Source organism: Mustela erminea, chromosome 8 (assembly GCF_009829155.1).
Source record: "Mustela erminea isolate mMusErm1 chromosome 8, mMusErm1.Pri, whole genome shotgun sequence".
In the NCBI taxonomy this organism is placed as follows: Eukaryota; Metazoa; Chordata; class Mammalia; order Carnivora; family Mustelidae; genus Mustela; species Mustela erminea.
This window is the reverse complement of record NC_045621.1, coordinates 66,755,746-66,782,812: the sequence shown is the minus strand read 5'-3', so window position 1 is coordinate 66,782,812 and position 27,067 is coordinate 66,755,746. Positions and strand designations below refer to the sequence as shown.

Genomic DNA, 27,067 nt, shown 5'->3' with positions numbered 1-27,067 from the left:
ACCCAGCTATCCCTCCTCCTTGGTAATAGCAAATGTAGAGTTGAGTAAACATTATCTGGGACATTCTTTTCCCCCTGTTACAACGAAAGGACAATGCATTGATAACATTCTACAATAACATGTGGCACACAATCCTACCACTCTAATGATTTTTTTCTGATTCTGGTAGAAACTGTTTTTTGATGATTACAGTCATAATGGAGTTGTGTCTTACTCAGGGATTAGGTTCTAAGAGGTCATAGTTAATCTTTGCACCCTAAAAAAAAATAATAATAGCTGTGACATATGACACATACGCTTCCTTTCAGGTTGGATGTATTCTCTATTTTCTGTTCTCAGTTCTTTCCACTATAGGTAAGAATGTGACACACATCTTTATTACTTAGCTTCTCTTAGATTATTGCCCTTTGAGCAATACTGTTTCAGCTTTAGAAATTGACTTTTGGGTTTGCTAAATACAGTATAACACTTTGTATGCCTTTGAAAATTGTCATGTCTCAAATGTTGCAGTTATTTCAATTTAAGTTAGTAAAAAAGTATGCATTTCTTTCTGGATGTTGCTGTATTGTAAGAGTTGTACCTATTTACAGTGTCACCAGCAATGCATGTGAACCAGTTTAATGGACGCATCACTGCTCTAGTGGTAGTAAATTTTAAAACTGTTTGGCTTGCGTGATTGTATGCCAGGTTGTTTTACTTGTATATATTTGATTACCAAGAACATAAGCAGTTTTCCACACGTTTATTACCTTTTTTGTTTGTGGTTTGTTTTAAAAATTACTCAGGTTTCTCAGAATTTACTGAAGGGGATACAACTTTGAATTGCTTAATCATAAAATTATTTAGGTGGATTTTTTGGGGGGGGGAGGAGCAAAATTAATTAATTGAGGTCGCAGTGTTGATACCATGAACCCATTACTACAGGTTATTTCTACCAGAGCTTACTTTTACTACAGTATGTACTGATTACAAGGACTGTGGCAGTTCTTATATTAAAACTACTTGCATTTGTTTGTACTGCCTAATTTAGTTCTCTAGATTACAGAGCAGCAGAAGAAAGAAGATGATTGGCAATTTTAGGGGGGGGTGTTAATGATTTCAGCTTATTCCCCACATACTGGCATCTGAGATTTGAAATAGAGATCAGTATATCCTGCTATGGTAGCCTACTTGCCAGGATCAATTTATAGTAATTATTTATTCTTTACTTGCTAAAATGTAGGTATATATGTTAAATGTTGTTTTAAATATCTTGAAATTTAACAAATGTTGTTCTTAAATTTTCTATTAACAAGTTATTGACTAAAGCATAGATGCATACCTATCTAGAACTTGATGTTTAAAGCATTTTAGTTATCTTTAACAACTAACATTGTTGCAACCCTTACCTCTACCCCACAGTTTGCTTTTAATAAGAAAATGATAAAAGTGATGCAAACTCTTTATTATCAGAGCTCACAGCGATTTTATTGTATATTTTAACTGTTATTTAGGATATCTTTTCTATACTGTATAAAGTAAAAATGATACTTTATATGATTTTAATGATACGGTTATTTGTGAAGACAAAGCTGTGTTATTAAGTAGTTGTATAAATCCTCTAATTTTTGAGTGCCCGAAGAGCTTAACTACTAATGAAAGTTTAGGATTGAGGCTTAACTCTGGATGCTGCAGATATTAAAAATAATGCATGCTCTCACATGCCTGTGTGCATCTTTGTATATGCAGATGTCATGATGGTAGAAATCAAAAGCCACATAAAAGATGTTTCTTTTGTATTTTGAAAAGAATCATTAAATCAAAATTAAAAAAATTATTTACTCTTTATTTACTTCATTTTATTTTTGCTTTGTACCTAATTCCTTGTTTTGGAATTAGGTATAGAGCATGAGTTGGCATACTTTTTGCAAAGACCATGTCAGAAAGTATTTTATGCTTAAGAGGCCAAAAGTTCTCTGTTTGAACTACTCTGTCCTTGACTCGTACAAGGGCAGCCATAGGCAGTGTGCAAATGACTGGGTGTGGCTTTGTTCCAATAAAGTCTTATTTGTGAATACTGAAGTTTGAATTTCATGCAATTTATTTTATCACGAAATGCCCTTCTTTTTGATCTCCCCTTCCCAGTCATTTAAAAATATAAAAAGTGTTTTAGTTTATGGATAGTACAAAAACAGTGCTCCCTATGACTAGTATAGAGTAACTTTCTCTGAGGAAATTGAACACTTGAAATTAACCAGTTATCCAAGTAGATAACTCCAGATCTGTTTTATCTTGCAAAACTGAAACTGTAATACCCATTATATAAGAGCTTTCCATTTCCCTCTGCCCTCAACCCCTGAAAACCACCATTTTATACTATTAATTTAACTACTATAGGAATATAAATGCATATAAATACAGTGATACATGTTTGTCTTTTTGTGACTTATTTCATTTAGCACAGCGTCCTCAACGTTCTTCTGTATTGCAGCATGTGTCGGGATATCCTGCACTTTAAAGGTTGAATAATATTCCATTTTATGTGTATACCACATTTTGTTTATCCATTTATCCATTAATGGTTGCCTACCACATTTTGTTTATCCATTTATCCATTAATGGTTGCCTGGCTTGCTTGGCTGTTGTGCCTTGGCTGCTGTGAATAATGCTGCTGTAAACATGGGTGTGCAGATATCTCTGAGATCCAGCTTTGAGTACTTGTGGGTATACACCCAGAAGTGAGATTGCTTGGATCATATGGTAATTTTATTTTTAATTGTTTGAGGAGCTGCCATACTGTTTTGCACTGCAGCTGTACCATTTTATGATTTCATCCACAGTGCACAAGCATTCCATTTTCTCTACATCTTGCTAACACTTATATTCTATTTTTTAAATAGCCATCCTAAGGGGAGTGAAACAATATCTTTGGGTTTTATATGCATTTCCTTAATTATTAGTGATATGAGCATCTTTTTCTGTGCATATTGACCATTTGTGTTATCTCTGGAGAAATGTTTATTAAATTCTTTGCCCATGTTAAAATCATTTTGGCCGACTATATTATTTTCAAGAATACAATTTTTTTCCTCTCTTGCAGTGTGTTCTATGAGTACAGATAAGTAAGTTAATGTAATTTATTATTACTTATAAAGGTAATAACTTAAAAGAATGAGGAGTACAGTAAGTGGAAGTTCTAATTTACCAAAAGCCAGTCTAATAGAGAAGCCAAACATTCTGTAATTGTTTCCAAAGTGCATGAACAGCAGCCTGGGAAGAGGAAGTGCATATAATGTGACTAAAAAAATAAATAGGATTGATTTTTATGTGTCCTATAGACTTACTCATTCACACCTTGTTGTATATTGTAATCAAATAGTATGTTAAGCAGTTTAGAGAGTTACTGTGCTCTGTAGTATTTAGACATACATGATAAGTAGTTCATAAAATTGGTTCTGATGTATCCAGCCACAATCATTTCAAGTTTTATTCTTTTACATTGTCTTTCTCCTCATTGATATTGTGAGTTCATAGTATGAGCACTGTGTTGTCTCTTAGGCCCAGTGACTTAGAATAGAGCTGATGGGATAAGTCATCCATAATATGGATGAATTTTTAAATATCTAAATGGTCAGTAAAAACAGTTTTCCCTCATCCTCTGTACTTTATTTTTTGTATATTGAGCTGGGCTTTATTTGTACCTGTTCTTCCTTCCTGCTGTTCTGTGCTCTTTGCTAATGGTTATTGAACCATTACCTTAAAATAGGTAACTGTGAGGTTAGTCTTCATTGTTAGGTGAATAGGTAAGTGAGGCCTGCATGAAGAAACTCACTGTTGTCCCTAAAACACATTGAGTTCATTGTCTTCAAATAGGAATTCATGATCTATCTCCCTGAAGCAGTTCCTTTTCTAGTGACTGTTACTACCAGTTACTCATGTGTAAACAAGAAACATTTCCCTTTCCCTTACTTTTCAGATTCAGTCTACTCCCAGCTTCTGATCTTATGTGGTACTACCTTTCTGATCTTATGTGGTACTTGTTCAAGCTAGTGCCTTCTCTTACTGGATCACTACAGTGGCCACCTAACTGGTGTCCATGAATCCACCCTAGAATCTGTAATTAGGCAGAAATGCTGCCACTGGAATACTTCCCCAGTAACAGTACTTAATATTCTACACGATCTAATTTATTTTTTAAAATCTTTATTTATTAATGAGAGAGAGTATGCCTGGAAGTAGTGGGGAGGGGCAGAGGAAGAGGGAGAGAGAAACTCAAGCAGACTACCTACTGAGCATGGAGCCTAATGCAGGGCTTGATCTCACAACCAAGATCAGACCTGAACCGAAACCAAAAGTCTAATGCTTTAACCAACTGCACCACCCAGGTGCCCTTAATTTTCCATTTTTCTTTATTGTTGGCAGTTTGGGGTTTATGACCAATAGTAAAAAGGGGAAGAAGTGAAATTGCTTATTTCTTGTCACTATAAAGATATGTGTCCTTTTTTCATATGCCAAGATAGCTTGGCATTGGGAAATAAGTGTTAAGTCAGAAAATTACTATAACTGAAAGAAAACTTGGTATAAGTCAGACTTTTTGAACGTACAGATTGCTGAAAGACTATGAGGGCCGACCTTATAAGGTATAAACTTAATAAGGCTTTGCATTTATCACTCCCATTTTGGCAGCTTTGAGATAATACACAAATTAAAAATGTATGAGAATGATGTGACCCACAGTTTCTTTGAGTTCTGTATTCTGTATTGAATTTCCATAAAATGACAGTCATAACATTTGTAAAGATACTAGAGGATTGATTAGACTATTCTGGTCATGGAGTGAATAGTTTGAGCCATACAAACCTATTTTATAGACTTAAAATGTGTGAATATAACTTTATGCGGTTCAGCCTATTTAAAAAAAAAACACAATTTCTTATCCTTTGTTAAAATTGGTTTACTTATATATTTATCTAAAGTTACAGATTGGTTGGGTGCTTGGGTGGCTCAGGTGGTTAAGCATCTGATTTGGTTTCAGCTCAGGTCATGATCTCGGTTGTGAGATCAAGCCGTGTATTGGGCTCTGTGCTGGACATGGAGCCTGCTTAAGATTCTCTCTCTAGGGCGCCTGGGTGGCTCAGTGGGTTAAGCCGCTGCCTTCGGCTCAGGTCATGATCTCAGGGTCCTGGGATCGAGTCCTGCATCGGGCTCTCTGCTCAGCGGGGAGCCTGCTTCCTCCTCTCTCTCTGCCTGCCTCTCTGCCTACTTGTGATCTCTCTCTGTCAAATAAATAAATAAAATCTTTAAAAAAAAAAAAAAAGATTCTCTCTCTATCTCTCTCTCCCTCTCACTTGATATTAGATCTCCCTGTCCCCCCCCCATATATATACATACATAGATACATATATATGTATATGTACACACATATATATATTTATAAATATAAATAAAAAAGTTACAGGTTGGCATTTCTATCAAGGTAATAGAAAATGTTACTAAAATTATTTTGTATCTTGGGTGATTTGGTCTTTGGAAATGTATCTTTCTAGAGAAACGTTATGATCTTGATGGGTGTATACACTCATGGGTAGCTGGCATCTAAACTTTTGGCATTCTTTGGAGTTGTTCAGTAATTTACAGTTGGGAATGTTGGTTAAAGATTGTTTTTATTTTCATTGAGCAGCATAATTTATGTTGAATGTGTCTTTGTGGGCATTTGGAGTAGGTAGGGTTCCTAAGCAGAGTGGTTTATTTTTTGGGAAATCTTTTGGATTTATTAATTTAAAAATTCAGTTTTTTTCTTCTTTTTTTGAAGGTTTAGGCTAGTGAAATTGAAAGTGAATAAAGGAATGCTCTATTGTTTGTTAGTATCCTTCTGTTGCTTTCTCTTCTCACGTCACTTAGTTGGCATGCAGTTTTGGGGAGGTTGCTTATTTTTCTAGGACTCGGTAATAGTAAGTAAAAATTATGGAGACTGTATATTCCAGGAACCTGCTAAGGGCGTGGCAGTGTCATCTCATTGATTTGCATAAGAATCCTGTGAAGTAGGCTCAGTTATTACCAGGATTTTATGGATGAGGACAGAGCTGGGGATTTGAACTCTGGCAACAGAGCCCATGCTCTTAACCCTAAAGCTATTTTGCTATAGTAAGTGTCCACAGAAATCCATTTTAAGAGTCATTTTGAAGATATGATAGAGATGATATTGGTGAAATAATAACCTATGTTGAAATCACTGTATCAACATCTAGAATATTTTATCCTTATTATAGTACATTGTTTCAGATAGTGTTTTAAAAGGTAGATAGTGCTCAACTTGGACTTCTCAGGTAGAGTACCCGCAACTTCCTTGTTGGAGATTTACTTCCCTGCTGCAGATGGACTGTACCAGGTAACTGTTCTGGAGCCCTCCTTTCACCCTGCCCTATTGGGATAGAATAGACCAAGAAGGAGTACTGTGGGGCAGTAAATCATCACTATGCTTTTGAGGGTATATCAAAATGGTTACCTCTGAGGAGTGGGATTTTGGGAGACAGGGGAGTATTGGGACTTTCATTTTTATATTTCTGTATTATTTATTTCAACCAGCATTTATTACACTGATAATGGGGAAAAAGCATGGAACTAATTCTTAAGTAACTAGTACTTAGGTTAGTGATAGGATACCAGTTGACTTTATAGTAATAAGAGGAAAGTAATAACTAGTCTAGGTTTTACCAAATTCCTATTTTGGACCTTTCTTAGAAAACGTTGCTTTTTACATGTACAAGCACGTGTGTGTTCATTTTCTCTCTCTCTCAAGCACACCCCCCCCCCCTTACACTTTCCTTTTGAACTGCTCTTTTGGGATAAGGGGTGCTTAGTTGAGTGGGTATTAGTTCTAACAATAGGTAATAAGACTTAATCTCTCAGTATCTCAATTGCCTTATCTTTAAGATGAGAACTGGATGTTAAAATAGAGAAATAGCCTACTATAAAAATGTTGTGTATGTATACACATGTACGTACGTCCATATATATGTGTGTATTTGTATATGTGTATATGAGAGAGAAATTGATTCTAAAAATAGCAAATTAGGGGCGCCTGGGTGGCTCAGTGGGTTAAGCCGCTGCCTTCGGCTCAGTTCATGATCTCAGGGTCCTGGGATCGAGTCCCACATTGGGCTCTCTGCTTAGCAGGGAGCCTGCTTCCTCCTCTCTCTCTCTCTCTCTCTGCCTGCCTCTCTGCCTACTTGTGATCTCTCTGTAAAATAAATAAAATCTTTAAAAAAAATAAAAATAAAAATAGCAAATTACTATAAGCTTAAAGAAAGTAGAGGAATGGGAGTTAGTTACATTACTTTGACATTAACAAAAAAAAAATTAGGCATTGAAGTATATGCTGTTTTACCTACCAGGAAATTCTAACCACAGGGAGAAAGCTGGAAGGGAGCTTATTATGTACATAATAAATGCCAGTCTTTATTGAGTACTTGTACTGTAGCATACATATATGCTCACACTTACTGACTGCTAGGTGACAGGTTTAGTTTAAAACTCTTCATATACACTTAGTTTATTCTAACAGCTATAAGGTACATACTTCTATTATCCATTTTATTTATTTATTTGTTTATTTAAAAAGATTTTATTTATTTGACAAAGAGACAGTGAGAGAGGGAACACAAGCAGGGGAAACAGGAGAGAGAAAAGCAGGCTTCCTGTGGAGCAGGGAGCCTGATGTGGGGCTCAATCCCTGGACCCTGGAATCATGACTGAGCCAAAGGCACACACTCAACGAACTGAGCCACCCAGGCACCCCCATTATCCATTTTATATATAAAGAAGCTGAAGCATGGTTAAGGAATTTGGCCATGCTTACGTATTTTGTCTATTTGTGTATTTATTTTTGATGAAAGAAAAATTAACGGCCAGACATTTATTTATTTATTTATCCCCCCCCGCCAGGCCCCCCAGACTTTTATTTATAAGAATAAAATTGAAATTAAATTATTACTCATTATCTAAGGTCATGAGTGGTAGAGAAGAAGAAACCAAAACTTTACTCTGCTTTACTCTGATGCAAGCTATATTTTTTTATATGAATAATTTGGTCTCAATATGTCTGCATTCTTTGCTGTAAGGGTTACAGCAAAAGTGTTTAAAATGACTAAGTATCTTAAAGATAAGGTGAGGTATTAATCTGATATGTAGTGGTCCTAGATTAGACCTGTCTTTATTTACCACAGGCATTTATAATTGAATGTATATACAGGATTCAGGAATCAGGCTTTCATGCTTACTCTTTCCAGTCATTCTAGATGAAATATTTGGGATGTGTGTCTGTGAAAGAGTGTAGTTACGTGTATGTATGTGTATATATACATATATGTTAAAAAATTGAAAGAGCAATACTTTATGATATGTGAAATTCAAATATTAGTGCCTACAAATAAAATTTTATTGGAACACAGCTGTTTTGCATTATACTGTTTTGCAAGTGATGCCGACTAAACAGAACTAATACTATACACACAATACATACATGTGTAGGTAGATGGATAGATTATATAGCTCAGATAGTTTATGAGACTGACGCGCTACCTACTGCGCTAACGAGGCACCTAGCTCATATAGTTTAGTGAAACAGATTAAAGTACAGAATCAGACCCATATTTATGTGGGAATATGATAGATGGCTAGAAAAGTATTTCAAATCAGTGGGAAAGGTTGCATTTGTGAGAAATTGTATGACATTAGGAAAATGTCATAACTATATACAATGAAATTCTAAATAGATTAAATTTCCAAATGTTAGTATTTAAACTCACAAGGAAAAAAAAAATGTGGGAGATGTTTTTATTAGATTCATACGGGGAAAAGATTGTGAAAGAAATTGGGTTGCTTTTGTGATAGCTCATTTAACATGTTCATTTAAGTACCAAAAAATTAGAATATTTGGTTTTAAATTGACAATCAAGCTGTGGCGTAAGTGTTGGAATGTAATGTGGTCAACAAAAATAATAGCTGTGTTTACTAAATATATGATACAAAATACTGTGTATGAAAATAGATCCATTCTATTAACTGTGTTAAAATGGGTGTTTAAAGACAAGAGGCAGAAGTAATTCTGGAGTGTTGAACAGTGTAGACTTCTTAAATTCTTTTTGTTTTTTATACTTCGAAATGCGTTAAAATACTAATGAAAAGGAGTGATTTAAATGGAATATTTTATCTTGTTGAAATAATTTCTGACTTTATCATGGTGTTTCTGTTTTTAATCAGAGTTCTTTGCTTTATCAAGTATAATGTGAAAAGTATTAATGGAAGAAAGACCTTAACTGTTCTGTATAAATCAGCTTATTAGATGAAATATAAAAAGTAACAATTAAAATCTGGAATGAGTTAAAATAATTTCAGACTTCAGGAAGTTTTTAAATTTAAAAATGTAAGGCAGTGGCTTAGCAGCAGTTGAATCTATTAGAAAGGTTTAAGTGGACAAACTCATTTACTTTTTGGTAACTGGTATTAACCTTTTCTGGTATTAACATACTTTCTAGATATCGTGATTTTGTTTTGACTATCTGCCAAGGAAGATGAAGTCTTAAGGTAATTAAAAAATGATATAATGGGGGCGCCTGGGTGGCTCAGTGGGTTAAAGGCTCTGCCTTCAGTTCAGGTCATGATCTCAGGGTCCTGTGGTCGAGCCCCGCATCGGGCTCTCTGCTCAGCGGGGAGCCTGCTTTCCTTCCTCTCTCTCTCTGCCTGCCTCTCTGCCTACTTGTGATCTCTGTCAAATAAATAAAATCTTAAAAAAAAAAAGATATAATGAAAGATATATTCCTTGTCATAAAAAGGTGATATAATTATAAAGTGATCCCGACTAAACAGAACTAATACTATGTCTAAATACATGGATCTTTTTTAGACTGGTCACCTTGGGAGGCAAGTTTTATAATAACTAGCCTCTGCTGAGTTAGTTGAATGTATGTGTGTGTGTATGTATATAAGAGAGGGAGAAAGAAAATGTTTATTAGAAGGGGCCATGACATACTTCCCTAATGGTTAAAACTGTGGTCTTCCTTTATGTTTCCCTAAGTTTTTTCTTATAGAATAGGGTATAATCTCTAATTTGGGTAGTGACATCTTATATTTTTTATGTGAAATTGTAGGTTTATAATACATTTTATGGAGCAGTTTAGTAAGAATAGTAGCATAATTAGGAAACAGGTGGCTGTATTTAGAGATGGGTATTCTTTAGGGATGCTATGGTCTTTATAGTATAGTGGCTTTTATAATTTATTTTTCAAAAGTATATTAATGTAGGGCACCTGTGTGGTTCAGTGGGTTAAGCCTCTGCCTTCAGCTCGGGTCATGATCTCAGAGTCCTGGGATTGAGCCCACATCGGGCTCCCTGCTCAGCGGGGAGCCTCCTTCCCCGCCCCCCCCATCTCTGCTTGCCTCTCTGCCTACTTGAGATCTTGGTATCTCTCTCTCTCTGTCAAATAAATAAATAAAATTTTTTAAAAAGCATATTAATGTATAGTAAAGAATTTAATGGATTTTAGTGAAATTAGATATTCTACAGAAAATCTCACCTCTTGTAATTAAGGACCAAACTTCTGGTGTCAGAAATAACAGTTTGATTCCATAAAAAATTATAATCTTTGAAATGTATTTGCTACAGCAGGAGTCAGCAAAGTACATATTTTTGTATGGTTAAAAAAATTGAAATAGCAATACTTTATGATATGTGAAATTCAAATATTAGTGCCTACAAATAAAGTTTTATTGGAACACAGCTGTTTTGCATTATAATGGCAGAACAGAGTAGTTGTGACAGAGACCTATATGACATTCTTTTTACTTCATACAGCTTTTGGTGCACTACAAATTTCAGTATTGCTGTTATAACTTGACAGTGTTTTGAGTACCATGTGTATTGCCAGCCTACAGTATTTATTTTTTTATGCCAGTGCATATCTATCATGTCAAAACAAGAAAAGAAAAGAAAAATGGACTCTGTGTGCCATGCTTTCTTTTTTTTTTAAAGAATTTTTATTTATTTATTTGACGGAAAGATAGAGATCACAAGTAGGCACATAGGCAGGCAGAGAGAGGGGGGAAAGCAGGCTCCCCGATGAGCAAAGAACCTGATGCGGGGCTCTATCTCAGGACCCTGAGATCATGACCTGAGCCGAAGGCAGAGGCTTAACCACTGAGCCACCCAGGCTCCCCTGAGTGCCATGCTTTTTAAGGCACAGTGGAGTATGTATTATTTTGTTGAATTAGAGAACAAAACTTTTTTTTTTAAAATTATGCAGTGACAGTGTAGCTGTTAGAGAAGAATATATGTTGACATTATTAGACTAAGCATATATCATACTATTCTCAATTCTATTTTCTTAAAGTAAGTCAGTTTAAAATGGAGTATCTTATCACAGCATAATTTCTTCATAGAAATAAAAATTGAAAATGAGGCTGCCACCAAAATAAGTTTTCAAGTGGCTCATTTCTTAGCCAAGCAAAGCCATTTACTGATGGTGAGTTAATTAAATTGTATTTGATTGCAGCATAAAAAAATGTGTCCAGAAAAAATAAACTCCGTTTAGAATATAAACTTTTTGGCAAGAACAGTTGATTTAAGAGTTAAAGACATTTGAAGCAATATCAATAGTCAATTAAAAAAACAAGTAATTTATAGTGGTTTTCCTTGGCTTTTGCTGAGTTGACAGATGTTATTGATACTGTTCAGTTGTTGTATATGCAAGGTGTCAATGCCAAATTTGAAGTGGCAGAACAATTAGACCCTATGAATAGTCTGTGGAGAACAACTACACACAAGAATATTTTCAAAGTTGAGAAAACACAAAGTACAATCTGAAGTGGAATCTGCTAAGATGTGTTAAAAGTGATGGTGGTAAAAATGTGTGGAACAGAAAAAGGCTTAGTTGGATAACTTTACAAAGCTTATAAAAATGTGAGGCGTTCAAAGCTCTGGTTATTTGTTGTATTATTCATCAGTAGGTACTTTGCATAAAATTTCGAATTTATCATGTGTTACTGAATCAGTATTGTCAGTGGTGCACTTAATTTGCTCTCATGGATTTAATTAGCATCAGCTGCATGAATTTTTTTTGGATATAGAAGCTGAATTTCTTGACTGGTTTAGTAGTAAAATTGTTTACAATTTTTTGAGCTTAGGACAGAGATGGAAATTTTTCTGAATGAAGTGGGATAGCCTTCAACCACTATTGTCAGATACTGATTGGCTTTGGAAATTGGCTTTTTTTGACACCTGGAAATACTTTTAAATGAATCTAACCTAAAATGATGAGGTGAAATAGTGCTTACATGTGAAATTTAGCTGCAGTCAAGTCATTTCAGTGTCCACTGATGTTTGAATCACAAGTAACATCAAGCTGCTTTATTCATTTCTTTTACTGTCAAAGCGAGAGCTTCATTCCCATATGAATTTGCATGAATATGTTTTCCATCATCAAACTACAGTGCCAGCAACATTTTTCAGACATTGATGCACGTGCAAAGGAAGTTTCCATATCTCAAAATCCATGTAATTGTGCACTTGAGGAACTTCTGCCTTACTTCCAATTGGAAGTGATTAATCTGCAGTATAGTGACCTATTGAAAAGCAATTATCAAAAGAATCTAAGAGATTTCTAGAGCTGCCTTCAAAGTCATGAATTAACTTAATTAAAATCATGTACTTGTGGGTCGATATCAGTATTTAGCAATACCTGTTTGTCAGAAAAGACATTTCAAAGATAAATACATAGGCTGATCAACATTATCAGTTGAATATTTGCAATAGATTTCGATGATAGGAAACTAAAATTAAGTGGTACCCCCAATTCCATTTTTATTAGCCTACTTATATTTTATAATATTGTAAAATATTATACATAGTTTTTGTATCTTGAATTTTGTCAATAAAAAGTTTGTAGAAATTTTTCTCTCATTATGTAAAGTGTCTACATGGTATTGCCCTTGGCCTGCAACGACTGAAATACAGTTGAGCCCTTGTCAGGAAAAGTTGAGAACCCAGATTCTATAGCAGTGCTTCTCAGACTTGAATGCACATGATAATTTCCTGAAGATCTTACTAAAATTTAGATTCTGGGGCACCTGGGTGGCTCAGTGGGTTAAGCCTCTGCCTTCGGCTCGGGTCGTGATCTTGGGGTCCTGGGATCGAGCCCACATTGGGCTCTCTGCTTGGCGGGGAACCTGCTTCCTCTTCTCTCTCTCTGCCTGCCTCTCTGCCTGCTTGTAGTCTCTGTCAAATAAATAAATAAAATCTTTAAAAAGTATATAGATTCTTTTTTTTTTTTTTAAAAGATTTTATTTATTTATTCGACAGACAGAGATCACAAGTAGGCAGAGAGGCAGGCAGGCAGAGAGAGAGAGGAGGAAGCAGGCCCTCCGCGGAGCAGAGAGCCCGATGCGGGGCTCGATCCCAGGACCCCGGGATCATGACCTGAGCCGAAGGCAGAGGCTTAACCCACTGAGCCACCCAGGCGCCCCAAAAGTATATAGATTCTGATTTGCTAGGTGTAGGGGTGGAACCGACAGCTTTGCATCTCTTATAAGCATCGAGGGGTAACAGATGGCTGCTGGTCAGTGGACTGTGTTTTGGGAAGCAAGGCTCTTGTATTCCAGATTATATTTTTATTTAGATAAGTATGCTAAGGCTGCCTGGGTGGCTCAGTTGGTTAAGCGTCTGTTTTCAGCTCAGGTCATGATCCCAGAGCTCTGGGATTGAGCCCCATGTTGGGTTCCCTGTGCAGTGGAGAGCCTGCTTCTCTCTCTCCCACTGCCTGCCGCTCCCCACCCCGTTAGTACTCTCTGTCAGATAAATAAATAAAATCTTAAAAAAAAAAAAAAAGACAAGTATGTTAATACTTGTTAAGCATCTGTTATTTGTCAGCAATTATACTAAAGGTTCTTGCATACATTGCTATTAAAATGTAAAAACTTGTTAGAAGTGTTGGTTATTAGTGAGGTTGGGACTCCCTACAGGAGTTTGGTTAGAAACCAGTTTTTGTTATTCCTTGAGTGTATAGCTTCCTCTAGGATCTCATGGAGGGCTGGGGTCCTAGAGGAAGCTATATATCTAAGAAACAAAAACAGTGGTAAACAAAATACCACATTATTAGTTGGATCAGGTAAAAGTAGGGACTTAGGTCTTCATCTTCCCTAAATTTCAGTGCATTATAAATTTCAAGCACTATCAAGCCAAAGAGTAGAAAGAATACATAGCACATAAATGTTTTATAAATATTTTCTCCTTCTCTCTTGTTTTTCATTTTTACCACCATGTCTTTTGAACTAACAGAGTTAAAATTTTGATATAGTCCAATTTATTTATTTTTAAAAAATTATTTGTAAGAATCGTAAAGTGTACATAATACAGCATTTACCATTTTAGCTATTTTTAGGTGTACAGTTCAGTGCCAATAAGTATATTCACATTATTGTACTGTATCACCACCATCCATTTCCAGAACTTTTGTATCTTCCCCATTGAAACTGTACCCATTAAACACCTAACTCCTCATTCCACCATACCCGCTCTCTGTGACAGCCATCATCTACTTTCTGTCTCTGCATTTGGCTATTACGAATCTCATATAAGTGGAATTACACAATATTTGTACAATTCACTTACCATAATGTCTTCAGAGTTCATCTGTATTGTGACCTGTGTTAAAATTTCCTTCATTTTTAATGCTGAATAATATTCCATTTTATCCATATACCGCATTTTGTTAATCCATTCATTCATCAGTGGACACTTAGGTTGCTTCTACCTTTTGGATATTGTGAATAATGCTGGTATGAACATGGTGTATAAAGGTCTATTCTAGGGGCGCCTGGGTGGCTCTGTGGGTTAAAGCCTCTGCCTTCGGCTCAGGTCATGATCCCAGGGTCCTGGGATCGAGCCCCGCATCGGGCTCTCTGCTCAGTGGGGAGCATGCTTCCCCCCCTCTCTCTGCCTGCCTCTCTGCCTACTTGTGATCTCTCTCTGTCAAATAAATAAATCAATCTTCAAAAAAAAAAGGTCTGTTCCAGTCCTTACTTTCACTTCTGTTGGATATATACCAAGAAGCAGACTTTGTGGATCATATGGTAATTCTGTGTTCGATTTTTTTGAGAAACTGCTAAACAGTTTTCCACAATGGTTGCACCAGTTTACATCCCACTAGCCTTGCACAAGGGTTCAAATTTCTCCACATCCTTACTAACACGTAGTATTTTCTGTTCTATGATAGTAGCCATCCTAATGGGGATGCAGTGGTATGTCGTTGTGGGTTTTGATTTACATTTCCCTAATGATTGATATTGAATCTCTTTTCATGTATTTACTGGCCAGTTACATATCTTTGGAGAAATGTCTGTTTATGTCCTCTGCCAATTTTTTTATAAGATTATTTTATTTTATTTTACTTTATTTTAGAGAGACAGCAGGGGGAGGGGCAGAGAGAGAGGGAGGAAAAGCATCTTAAGCAGACTCCGTGCTATGTGCAGAGCCAAACGTGGAGCACAGAGCCCAAAGTGGATTTCAGTCCTATGACCCTGAGATCATGATCTAAGCTGAAAGCAAGAGTCGGATGCTCAAAACTGACTGAACCACTCAGGTCCCACCCCCTGGCCCCCCCTTTTAAAAAAGATTTTATTTATTTAACAGAGTGAGAGAGCACAAGCAGGGGGAGCAGCAAAGGGAGAGGGAGAAGCAGGTTAGGTTCCCTGCTTAGCAGGGAGCCCAGTGCAGGACTCGGTCCTAGGACTCGAGATCATGACCTGAGCCAAAGGCAGATGCTTAACCAACTGAGCCATCCAGGAGCCACATTTCCCAGTTTGATATCTAAGAAATCATTGTCAGATCCTCCAAGATCATGATGCTTTCCCCATGTTTTCTTCTAAGAGTTCTGTAGTTTTAGGTCTATACATGCAAATACAAGATCCCTTGGATATGAAGAAGGAATGGGATCAAAAGCAAAAATTGAAGGCTTCAGCTTTTTAAAGGTAGTGACCTCTTTGAGATGGAAGAAAGAGGAGTGGGCAGAAAATATATATTCAGGTACAGATATATGCAAGTAAATGTGGAAGGATGGCCATTATCCATTCAGTCCTCTGTCGAGATAAAAATGGAAGATAATGAGGGGCACCTGGGTGGCTCAGTCAGTTAAGCATCTGCCTTGGGCTCAGGTCATGATCCCAGAATCCTGGGATTGAGCCCTGCATCAAGCTCCCTGCTTGGCGGGAAGCCTGCTTCTTTCTCTCCCATTCCCTTTGCTTGTGTTTGCTCTCTGTCTATCAAATAAATAAATTAAATCTTTAAAAAAATATGAAAGAAAATGAGAATAATTTCAAAAGATAAAATCTATAGGAATAACTGTTAACCTTTAAGATAGAGGAATGTAAGCGTATGTAGAAGGGGTCTAGTTAGTTTTGTTTGAAAGTGTCTACATGTGACTTGGGATTGCCCCTTAATTCCTTTCAAGAACCACTCATTTTTATCAGTTCTAAGGTTTTAGTTTTATCAGTAGAAAATTGGCAGACACGAATAAAAGAAATTTAAAATTGAACTTTAAGTTGGATTTGTGGTACTTTAGTCTGCATCGTAGCAACTATATGAGGATGCTAATTTTTCCCCTTTAATTCTCCAATGATTGTTTAATAATAGCTGTTACCTCAGTGATCTGTTTGATATATGTATAATTTTTATTCACTGATAGAAACTGAAAACCATCAAATGTACCAAAAATCTCTGGGATGTGAAAGTCATAAAACAATCTTTTCCAGTTTAAAATATAGTCAGAAAAGGTATAAACAAATAAAATAATTAACTATTAATGTCACTTAGTGTCAGAATTCTGCATAAGCTAGCATTATACTATGAGAGTGGTATTTTTCAAACTTTGGACCTGTGGTCAATTAATGGCACATGAAGTCAATTAAATAACTCACAGCCAGTGTTTTTTTCCCCTAATGGACAAAAATAGACTAGAAAATAGTGGTGTGCATGCAGTAAGAAGAATTTGTGAAATTTTTTGATACATGATTTTATGTGTTTGTGTACTGAATTGTGTGGAAAATATATTTCTTATTCTGGATTGCAGTAACAAGTGTTGGAAATTCACTGTTGGTTGTTTTGTTAAATGAGCGAAGGACATGATAAAATTTTGAAGTCTCTTAATCTGTTTATAGAATACATTCATTAAGTTCGTAGTGACATCTCCACTAACCACATCGCTATATTTTACGTTTGTGTGTATATGAAGATATATATATATATATTTGTGTTTTATTTTCCTTTTCTTAATAGGTGCAATGGATGAGCTTCATAGTCTGGATCCAAGAAGGCAAGAATTACTGGAAGCTAGATTTACAGGAGTTGCAAGTGGGAGCACAGGCAGCACTGGCAGTTGCAGTGTTGGAGCAAAAGTGAGTAGAATTACAAACTTCATTTGACATTCTTTCTTTGTATTAAATGATCCAGAATATATTTTGTATAAGAATCCTACATATGTGCTTAATAGCAAATCATTACTTACTGTAATTTTTATAATGTATGGGGAAAAATCCAGTATTTATAAACTTGATTTTTACTATAGCATAACATACTTCAGGGGCATAATAGGTTTCAGGAGTAAAAATTAATTTAGTAGATTGAACTGCTCTTCTTCCATTATATAATTTTTACTTTTCTTGTCCTGTGTCTCTTCTTTGCCTCTGTCATCCTTGGTCCTACCTGTATATGTTCCTATTTGTACGATTGCTGCTTAAAACCTTAGTGTATATATTAGGCTTTCCAGTGATAGATCTCACGTTGCCTTCAACTCCCCATTACCTCACATTGTAGTGGATTTCATGTACTTTTTTTGTGGACCTCTGTGAGCATTCATTTAGGATATATTCACAGGAGCATAATTGCTGGGTTATAGGGGTGTATATAGAGTTAAAATTGAATGAATAGTGTAAGATTGCTATTCAGAACAGTTGTATAGGCCTAACCTGTACTTTTAACAGAATGCCTGATCATTTATGTACCCACATCCCAGAAACACTTGGCATCCTCTGGATTTCTCATTTTTGGTAGTTTAACAGGTATAAAATAGTATCCCACTTTCTCTCTTTTTTTTTTTTCTTGTTCCACCAGTTATTTTGAGCATTTCCTCATGTACTTGTTAGCTTTTTGTGAGTCTCTTTAATTATAAATTGGTAACAATACTTTTTCTGGTTTTGTATCAGGATTACTTTTTTCCCAAACTGATTTTCACATGTTCCTTGTATATTCTACATATCAGTTCCTTGTTGGTTGTATATAGTGCAGATAACTTCTCCCATTTTGTCATTCTATCACCTTTGTTCCAGGTATCCATCATTCTAGAGGACTCTTGAATTTTATTATAATCAAACTCATCGATTTTTTTTTCCCCTTATAGGCTATAACTCAAGTTTTGAATCGCTCTTGGTATACTAAGAAAACCAGTCATCACTGTGAACCATCAGGGTCAAATAGGTCCTTATCCTTTTTTCTTTTAAACATTTATTTATGAGAGAAAGAGAGAGAATGAGAGTGAGAGTGGGAGGGGCAGAGAGAAAGAGAAACCCAGGCAGACTCCCTGCTGAGCATGGAGCTTGTTCTTACACCCTGAGATCATGACCTGAGCCAAAACGAAGAGTTGGATGTTTAACCAACTGCACCACCCATCGTTTGGCTATTTTTATATTTTAAGTTATTTTACTGTTCATTTATAGGAATAAAGGTATAATGAGTGACAACTTTATTAGATATTTTAATAAGAATTTAAACTAAAATCCTCTTTGTAGGAAGTAAATCTTGGTGCACAAACATCAAAAAAGATAAAGGATATTGTCATGTATCCTTTGAGCATGAAGTGTCCAGATTCATATAGAAGAATATGATGATGCAGTCCTTCAGTTGAATGACTGACGAATGAAAATACCATGTTTCCTTTTTTTCCTTAGAGATAGGTTATGGAATTCATTGATTCTTGAATTTAAGAAAACTCATCTAGAATAATACCATTTGGTCACCCTGAGATGTCACTTCTGTAGTCATTGCCACCAGTTTTAGAGTCTAGAGGTGTTGTTATCTCTTTATACTTACTTTCTGATTTGTCTAATAATTACAGAATGTTTTCCTCTGTTGTTTTTTTCTCTTGAGCATCTCAGGTGAGAAATGAAAATTTCTAATTCTCCACCGGAGTCGGTACAATCTAAAATCAGTCTGCAAGGATGTTTCTAGTATCTTCTTCTTCTTTTTTTAAAGATTTTTTAATTCATTTGAGAGAAAGTGCACACATTTGTTGGGGGAGGGACAGAGGGAGAGAAACCCAAGCAGACTCCTTGCTGAGCATGGAGCCTGACATGGGGCTCAGTCTCACAACCCCAAGATCATAACCTGATCCAAAGTGAAGAGTCCATACTTATTTGACTGAGCCACCCAGACACCCCGTCTCTAGTCTTTTGTACATTCCTGAAAGATAATGCTGTACTTTGGGCAAGACAAGAAGATAACTTGAGAGATGATCATTTATTTCACTACTGCATCACTCTTTTAGGTCATTAAATCTGCATTGGTTTTCTGTTTCTACCATAAAAAACTACCGCAGAGTTGCTTAAAACAAGATATTATTTTCTTATAGTTCTGAGGGTCAAAAGTCTGACATTGTTCTCATTGGATTAAAATCAAGGTGTGCGCAGAACTTGATTCTTTCTTGGGAGGCTCTTGTGGGAGGCTGGGGGGACCTTTTCCTTGCCTTTTCTAGCTTCTAAAGGCTTCCTGAATTTCTTGGCTGCTGGTTTCTTTCCTCCATCTTCAAAGCCAGCAGTGATGCAGCTGTCTTACTGTTCTTGGATGTCATATCACCCTCTGACCACAATCAAGAAAGGTTCATCACTTTTAAGTACTTGTGATTAGATTGGCTCATGTCCATCTGGATAATCTGGTATAATTGCCCCAATTCAAAGTCCTTACCCACTTATATCTGCAAACTCCCATAACATTCGCAGGTTCTGGGGATTAGGGTGTGAGTGTCATTGGGGGACATAATTCTGCCTATCATATCACCATTCTTCTTCTTTTTTTTTTAATGGTTTTTGCTTATTTTAGCACAGTTGGGAACAATTGATGAACAATGATGAGTAATGATGAAGTAATTCCTAGGATAATGTAATAACAAAATATAGTAAAAATAAAATCAATAAGATCCCATAATGTAATTTAAATTTATGAAAGGGTCTATTGGATGTCTGGTGATTAATTACAAGATAGAATGCATTTTATTCCATTAAAAATGAATTTTAGTTTTATTATTTGGATGATCTCTAAGGAAGAATAAAAGTCCCCAGATATCAATCTTCTTTTAGAGAAAGAGCAAGAATGGGGCCAGGGAAGAGGTAGAATCTTAAGCAGGCTCCATGCCCAGCATGGGCCTGACATGGGGCTTGATGTCACAACCCTGAGATCATGACCTGAGCTGAAATCAAGGGTTGGACCCTGAACCACTTGAGCCACCCAGATGCCACCCTTCCCCTCTCTTACCCCACCTCGTGACAAATACCAGTCTTTACAAATAGGTAGAACTACTTGAAAAAGAAGCTCAAACGTTAAAATTGGGCTCAGTGCATCCTGAGGTATTCTAGGAGTGAAATACTTTTTCCCCATCCCTGGGCCACAAAGATATTCTGCAGATTCTTCTGTTAATTTTATAGTTTTACTGTCATATTTGCACTTTAGGCCCCACCTTTTATATAGTATTGATAGGGATCCAGTTTTGTTTTTCTCCATCTGGTGAACCAGTTTTCTCCAAAGTGCTGCTTTTTTAAAAACATTTTTTAAAAGATTTATTTATTTATTTTTGAGGGGTGGGGTCAGAGGGAGAGAGAGATCATTTCAGGCAAACTCTGCACTGCGTGTGGAGCCCCATGCAGGGCTTGATCTCATGACCTTGAGATCATGACCCGAGCTGAAATTCAGAGTTGGACACTTAAACTGACTGAGCCACCAAGGAGCCCCTCTCCACATTGCTTCTTAAATCATCCATATTTTTCCACTGGTGATGCTACCTTTATCATATATTAATTTGCTGTATATATATATCTGTATAGATACCATTTATTCAGAAATTTCAGGCAGATATATGTATATAGGTAACTATATAGATACATATATCTGCCTGAAATTTCTCTTACATTCCACTGGTCTGTATTCTTATCCTAGTATCACATTTTAAAAAATATACTACTGTATTTTTGAATTTGTATTTTTGTATTTTTTTGTATTTTGTATTTTGTAATAGAAATACATTTTGTATTTTGTAATACAAATACAAAAATTTTGTATTTTTAAAAAGAAATACTGGGGCGCCTGGGTGGCTCAGTGGGTTAAAGCCTCTGCCTTCAGCTCAGGTCATGATCCCAGGGTCCTGGGATCAGGCCCCGCATCGGGCTCTCTGCTCCGCGGGGAGCCTGCTTCCTCCTCTCTCTCTCTGCCTGCCTCTCTGCCTACTTGTGATCTCTGTTTGTCAAATAAATAAATAAAATCTTAAAAAAAAAAAAGAAATACTATATTTTTGATAATAGCCTTTTTATAAGGTAGAGCAAGTATCTTTTTTAATCTTCTTTTATAAAGTTGATTTAGTTTTTTTATGGTTCTTTATTCCCTCATATAAAATTTGAGCATCACTTCATTTGTTTGTTACCATTTGGAGGGTCTTCTATAATAGATTATTTATACCTTTTTCCTTATGTTTCAGATAGAATTCTTATTTTCAATGCATTGCATTTATAGATTAATTGAGGAGTAGTGAAATCTTTTCTTTTTTCTTTTTTTTTTTAAAAGATTTTATTTATTTGACAGAGAAAGAGAGAGGGATGACAAGTAGGCAGAGAGGCAGGCAGAGAGACAGAGGGGGAAGCAGGCTCCCTGCTTCTGAGCAGAGAGCCTGATGCGGGACTTGATCCCAGGACCCTGAGATCATGACCTGAGCTGAAGGCAGAGGCTTAACCCACTGAGCCACCCAGGCGCCCCGAGGAGTAGTGAAATCTTTATATGATTAGGTTGTCCCATCCAAATACATGAACTGTATCTCCATTTATTCAGTTCTGCCTGTTGAGATCTTAAGAATTTTTGGCTAGTTTTTATGAATTCTTTTGGCTAATTTCTGACTACTTTAAAGTTTTTGTGGCTAAAGTATTGACTGTTGGCCTTTTTTTTGGGTTGTAACAGTTTGTTGATTCTCTAGGCCTCTCTCACCAATAATTATCTTCCAAAAATGACAGTTTTATTTCTTCCACCTCGTGTATATATATATATATTTTTTTTTCTTTATATTGGTCATGATCTTCGGAAATGGAAATATTCTGTATTGTTTTGTGTGATATTTACGCCACATAACAACTGTCAAATCTAAAAGGAAGGAAAAGCTTAATTTGTAATTTTCAGAATATTGGAAACAACTCAGCTGTTCCTCATCTAAGAGGAATGTATTAAAAAGAAATGTGGCATATATATATTTATACAATGAAATACTATTTAGCAATAAAAAGTAAGAGACTATTGATAACATTCAACAACATGGTGCATCTCAGATGAATGGATTATTCTAAGTTAAAAGAAGTTAGAACCAAAAAACTACATACTGCAATACTTTATTCACTTTTTTTTTTTTTAATGTAAACTCTACACCCAGTGTGGGGTTCAAACTAAAACTCTGAGATCAAGAGTTGCTTGTTCCATTGACTGAGCCAGCAAGGCACCCCACTTTTATATCCTTTTTTAAATTTTAAAACATTTTCTTTCTTTTTTTTTTTTTTAAGATTATTTATTTGACAAAGAGAGATCACAAGTAGGCAGAGAGGCAGGCAGAGAGAGAGGGGGTAGCATGCTCCCCACTGAGTAGAGAGCCCGATGCAGGGCTTGATCCCAGGACCCTGAGATCACAACCCGAGCTGAAGGCAGAGGCTTAACCCACGGAGCCACCCAGGCGCTCCTATATCCTTTTAAAGACAAGGGTTGGGTGTCTACGTGCCTCGCTCAGTTGAGTGTCTGCCTTTGGTTCAGGTTGTGATTATAGGGTCCTAGGATTGAGCCCTGCATTGGACACCCCACTTGGTGGGAGCCTGCTTCTCCCTCTCCCTCTGTCTGCTGCTTCCCATGATTGTGCTTTTTCTTTCTCTTTCTCTGTCAAATGAATTAAAAAAAAAAAAAAAAAAAGCTTAAAAAAGGTAAGACAAGGGTTATCAATGGGGATATTTTGAGCTATTCTTTTGTTACAGATTTCTAATTTATGGCATTACATTTTGAAAATATAGTTTGTATAACATTAATCCCTGAAATGTGCCCTGTTTTATAAACATTTCATATCTAATAGCTCTTAAATTTAGTCGTTTAGATCTTAAATATTTCATGTATTCTCAGCTTGATCTTTTTCTGAGTAGTGTATTAAGATCTTCAGCTACATAGGGGAAAAAAAAATATATATATATATATGAAACATCAGTTGTATTGTAACAGCATTGTATGGTGACAGATGGCAGCTATACTTGTGTTGACCATCGCGTAATGTATAGATTTGTCCAGTCACTCTGTTGTACACTTGAAACTGATGTAACATTGTGTGTCAACTGTGCTTCAGTTAAAAAAAAAAAAGCATTAGCTGTGATTATTGATTTATGTATTTCAGCTTGTAGTTATATCATATCTATTTGAAGTAGTTTGAGGCCAAATTTTTACATACATACATCTGATTCTGTTCTTTTTATAACCATGTAATTACTTTTTCCTTAAATACTTGGCTTTTTTTCAAATCTTAAGGTTATCATTTTTGGCTTTCTTTTGGTTTATATTTGTCTTAGATATATGGACATAGGTTTTTCTATTATTTTTTACTCATTTTGTTTTAATTGTAGTTCTTGTAGACCATATGTCTTTTTTGATAGAATATTAGTATTTTTACTTTTTAAAGGTAGGTCTGGTCCATTGCAATATGTAATTATTGTTATTTTCTGACTTGGTCTGCTATGTATTGTCTGATGTCTTCTAATTATACTTCACTTTTATTCCCCTCTACTCCTTGGTTTCCATTGGACAAATGGAGTTTTTCCTGATGTTTTCAAGTTAGTATTAGGATGATACGCTATACTTATTTATTTATATTAATTGTATATATTCTCAAACTGATACTTAAGCATTTCTGCAGTATTTCCCACCCCCCACTTTTTTAAAACAACTTTTACTTCGAAAAAATATTATACCTATAGAAAATTGAAAATATTATACAAAGAATACTTGTATACTCTTTATTTAGATTTAAGAGGTGTAAACATTTTGTGAATTTTTGTGCTCATGTATAGACACCTCTCTACCATCTTTCTAGTATCACTGTGGTGTCTGTAATGAATGTGAACAGATTTTTCTCCAAGTAGCCCTGCTTCATTTTAGTGGGGAATAGTACTTAGGGACCAAGCTAAGTATGTTTGTTGTTATGTGATAGTCTTTTGGAGGAATGTCAGCTAATGTAGAAGGGATGTAGAATCAGGAAATCAACATTCAGTATTGCCCAGCATAAGTATTAATTAAGGCAAGGATCATCAGTGGATGTTAAAATCATTTAGTAAAATGTTTTGGAGACCAGTATATTTTCAAGGTCACAAGGTTTCATCCTATAGAAGAGTTATTTATTAGAAAAGAGAAAATGGATATTTAAAATGGAGAGATTTGTCACCACCACAATAAGCAAGCTCACATTTTTTATTGGTAGTGGCATAGTCTGACATAAGGCACATTCTGAAGTGATGCAATAAGAGGAACACAGATCATCTATAGTTCTCATGGTAGAAATGCTGGTTGTCTCCCCCACCCCCTGCCATGGTGGACATGTTTGATTTGAATTTGGTCGTGAGAAAATACTCCTGCAACATCCTGCGGGACAACAGGCCTGGACTCTTTCTTCAAAGTGTTCAGTACCATGAAGAACAAAGGGAGGCAGAGGTTCTGTTCCAGATTGGTTGAGACCAAAGAGACATAGTCAGATTGAATCTATGAATCCCGAATTGCTTCTGGATTGGGAGAAAATGGTTATAAAGGATTTTTTGAGATATTTCAGGAAATTTAAGTATGTACTATATGTTGGATGATGAATTAATTTTAATTTACTGTTCTTTTTGGATTTTAAAAATAATTGTATTTGTATTTTAAAAATAATTCATTTGGGTTTAAAAATATAGATGAAGCTATAGAATGTAAGATAGTGTTGACAATGACTGTGATAATGGTTTTATCTAAATTGGTAGTGACAATGTGCCTGTGAAATGCAGTATTATTGTGTAAGCAGCTTTTAGTCATGGTGAACCAGGAGTTTATAATGTGGAACTTAAAGCACGAGGATTAAATTTCTGATAGTGACAGTGCTCTGGGAGAGGAGGAATGGGAAGAAGGTAAGAAAATCATCTAGGAGTATAGAGTAAAAATTGATTACCTATAATGAAGTATGTTGTGTTTGCTTAAAAGTAAAGTTACAAGCACAGGCGACATAGATATTGTAAATAAAACTTCTAAATTACTGTGACAGGGTATAGAAGGAGGAATAAAAGGAAATGTAATCCAATAAAAGTGAGGTAGAGAGAAAGAAGAAAAAATAATTCTAATTTTAACTATTGTATAATATGGAAGAAATAAAGCCAAGTATATATTATCACAAGTGAGAATCCATCTATAGGCTCTTGACAAGAAATGTCTCCCCCAGAATGAATATTTTAGGTCCTCATAGAGAAGAAGAAAGTTAGAATTAAATACAGGTTTGAGGTCAGTTTCTCCCTAACTCAGAAACTTCCGAAGATTTCCCATCACATTTAAGGTACGATTCAGTATCTTCATCATGAAAACTAAGCTTTGCGCAGTGGCAGTATCATAGCCAATGAGGTTTATCTGAGGCGCGGTTATTGCTAATTGAAAACCTTCTGACCTAACTTTAGACTAACCACCCTATCAACTACCAACCATCCCACTACAACCACATTGTTTTGTCACTTGCCTCAAACTACTTCTAAATGTTTGCTCAACTCTCACCTCTTCAAAGAGGCTTTCTCTGTCCATTCTATGTAAGAAGATATCACTCTGCCCCTCTCTCCCCTTAATTTCTTTAAAAGTACTTAATTGGTCTTTACATAATACTAAATATTTGTTTGGTTTTTGTCTCTTTTCTTTCTTGTACAGTATAAGCTCCATGAGCCCTTGAAGTTTTTTTTTTCCCCCCATTGCTATATTTCTGGCATCTGCAACAGCAGTAAGGCCTACAATAAATATTTTTGAATGCATGAATGAATATCAAATAAAACGTTCTTTAGAAAAAAAAGCCTGAGTGGTATAAAGATAGATACTTTTAAAGGACTAGTAATCCATAAGGAAGATAGGACAGTTATAAACTTTTATAAATCAAGTGGGTCTAAAAATCACATGGTGAATTTATTAAAATGCAGTTATAGCAAGGGCTTTTAATATAATTCTTTAAAATTTTGACTGTGTATAAAACAGGCTATACGGGATTTACTATTTGCACAATACAGTCTATAAGTTTGATTTGGTAGACGTACACATGCAATAGTCCTCTTTATTCAAGGATTCTGTAATTGTAAATTCACTTACATTCTCTATTTGTAACCGCAAAATCAATACTCCGATTTGCTTTTGCTGATCATTTAAGGGCCAATGCATGTGCAATGTTGAAAAATTTGTCACTAGGGGCTGAATAAAGCAACATTGTGCCTGTGTATTTCAGCTCTCGTGGTTTAAGCAAGTGTTCTTTTCACAGTTTACTCTGGAAAAAAAAGTGGCATGTTTTTCACTTTTTTGTGATTTTTATTGGTAATTTTGCTCTTTAAAGTGGCCCCCAAGGTTAGTAGTGCTAAGGTGCTGCCTAGTGCTCTGAGCACAAGAGGGCTTATGAGATGCCTTAGGGAGAAAATACGTGTGTTTATAAGCTTTGTTTAAGCATGTGTTACAGTGCTGTTGGCTGTGAATTCACTGTAAATGAATCAATATATATTTAAAAAGGTATCTTAA

General features: G+C 35.7%; 1 protein-coding gene and 1 pseudogene across 3 annotated transcripts in view; both read left to right on the top strand.

Annotated features, from left to right (window-relative positions):
• The window catches only part of TLK1 (tousled like kinase 1), a 143,980-nt gene that overhangs the window by 26,032 nt on the left and 90,881 nt on the right, over positions 1–27,067 (top strand). For 2 of the 3 annotated variants that reach the window (XM_032355916.1, XM_032355917.1), the window contains exon 2: positions 17,303–17,421. In XM_032355916.1, coding sequence (XP_032211807.1) covers positions 17,303–17,421 — 119 coding nt within the window. Of the gene's footprint in view, positions 1–17,302; positions 17,422–27,067 lie in introns of those variants that run through there. The other variant, XM_032355918.1, reaches the window with a different exon arrangement.
• Positions 25,894–26,087, top strand: LOC116597935 (annotated as a pseudogene).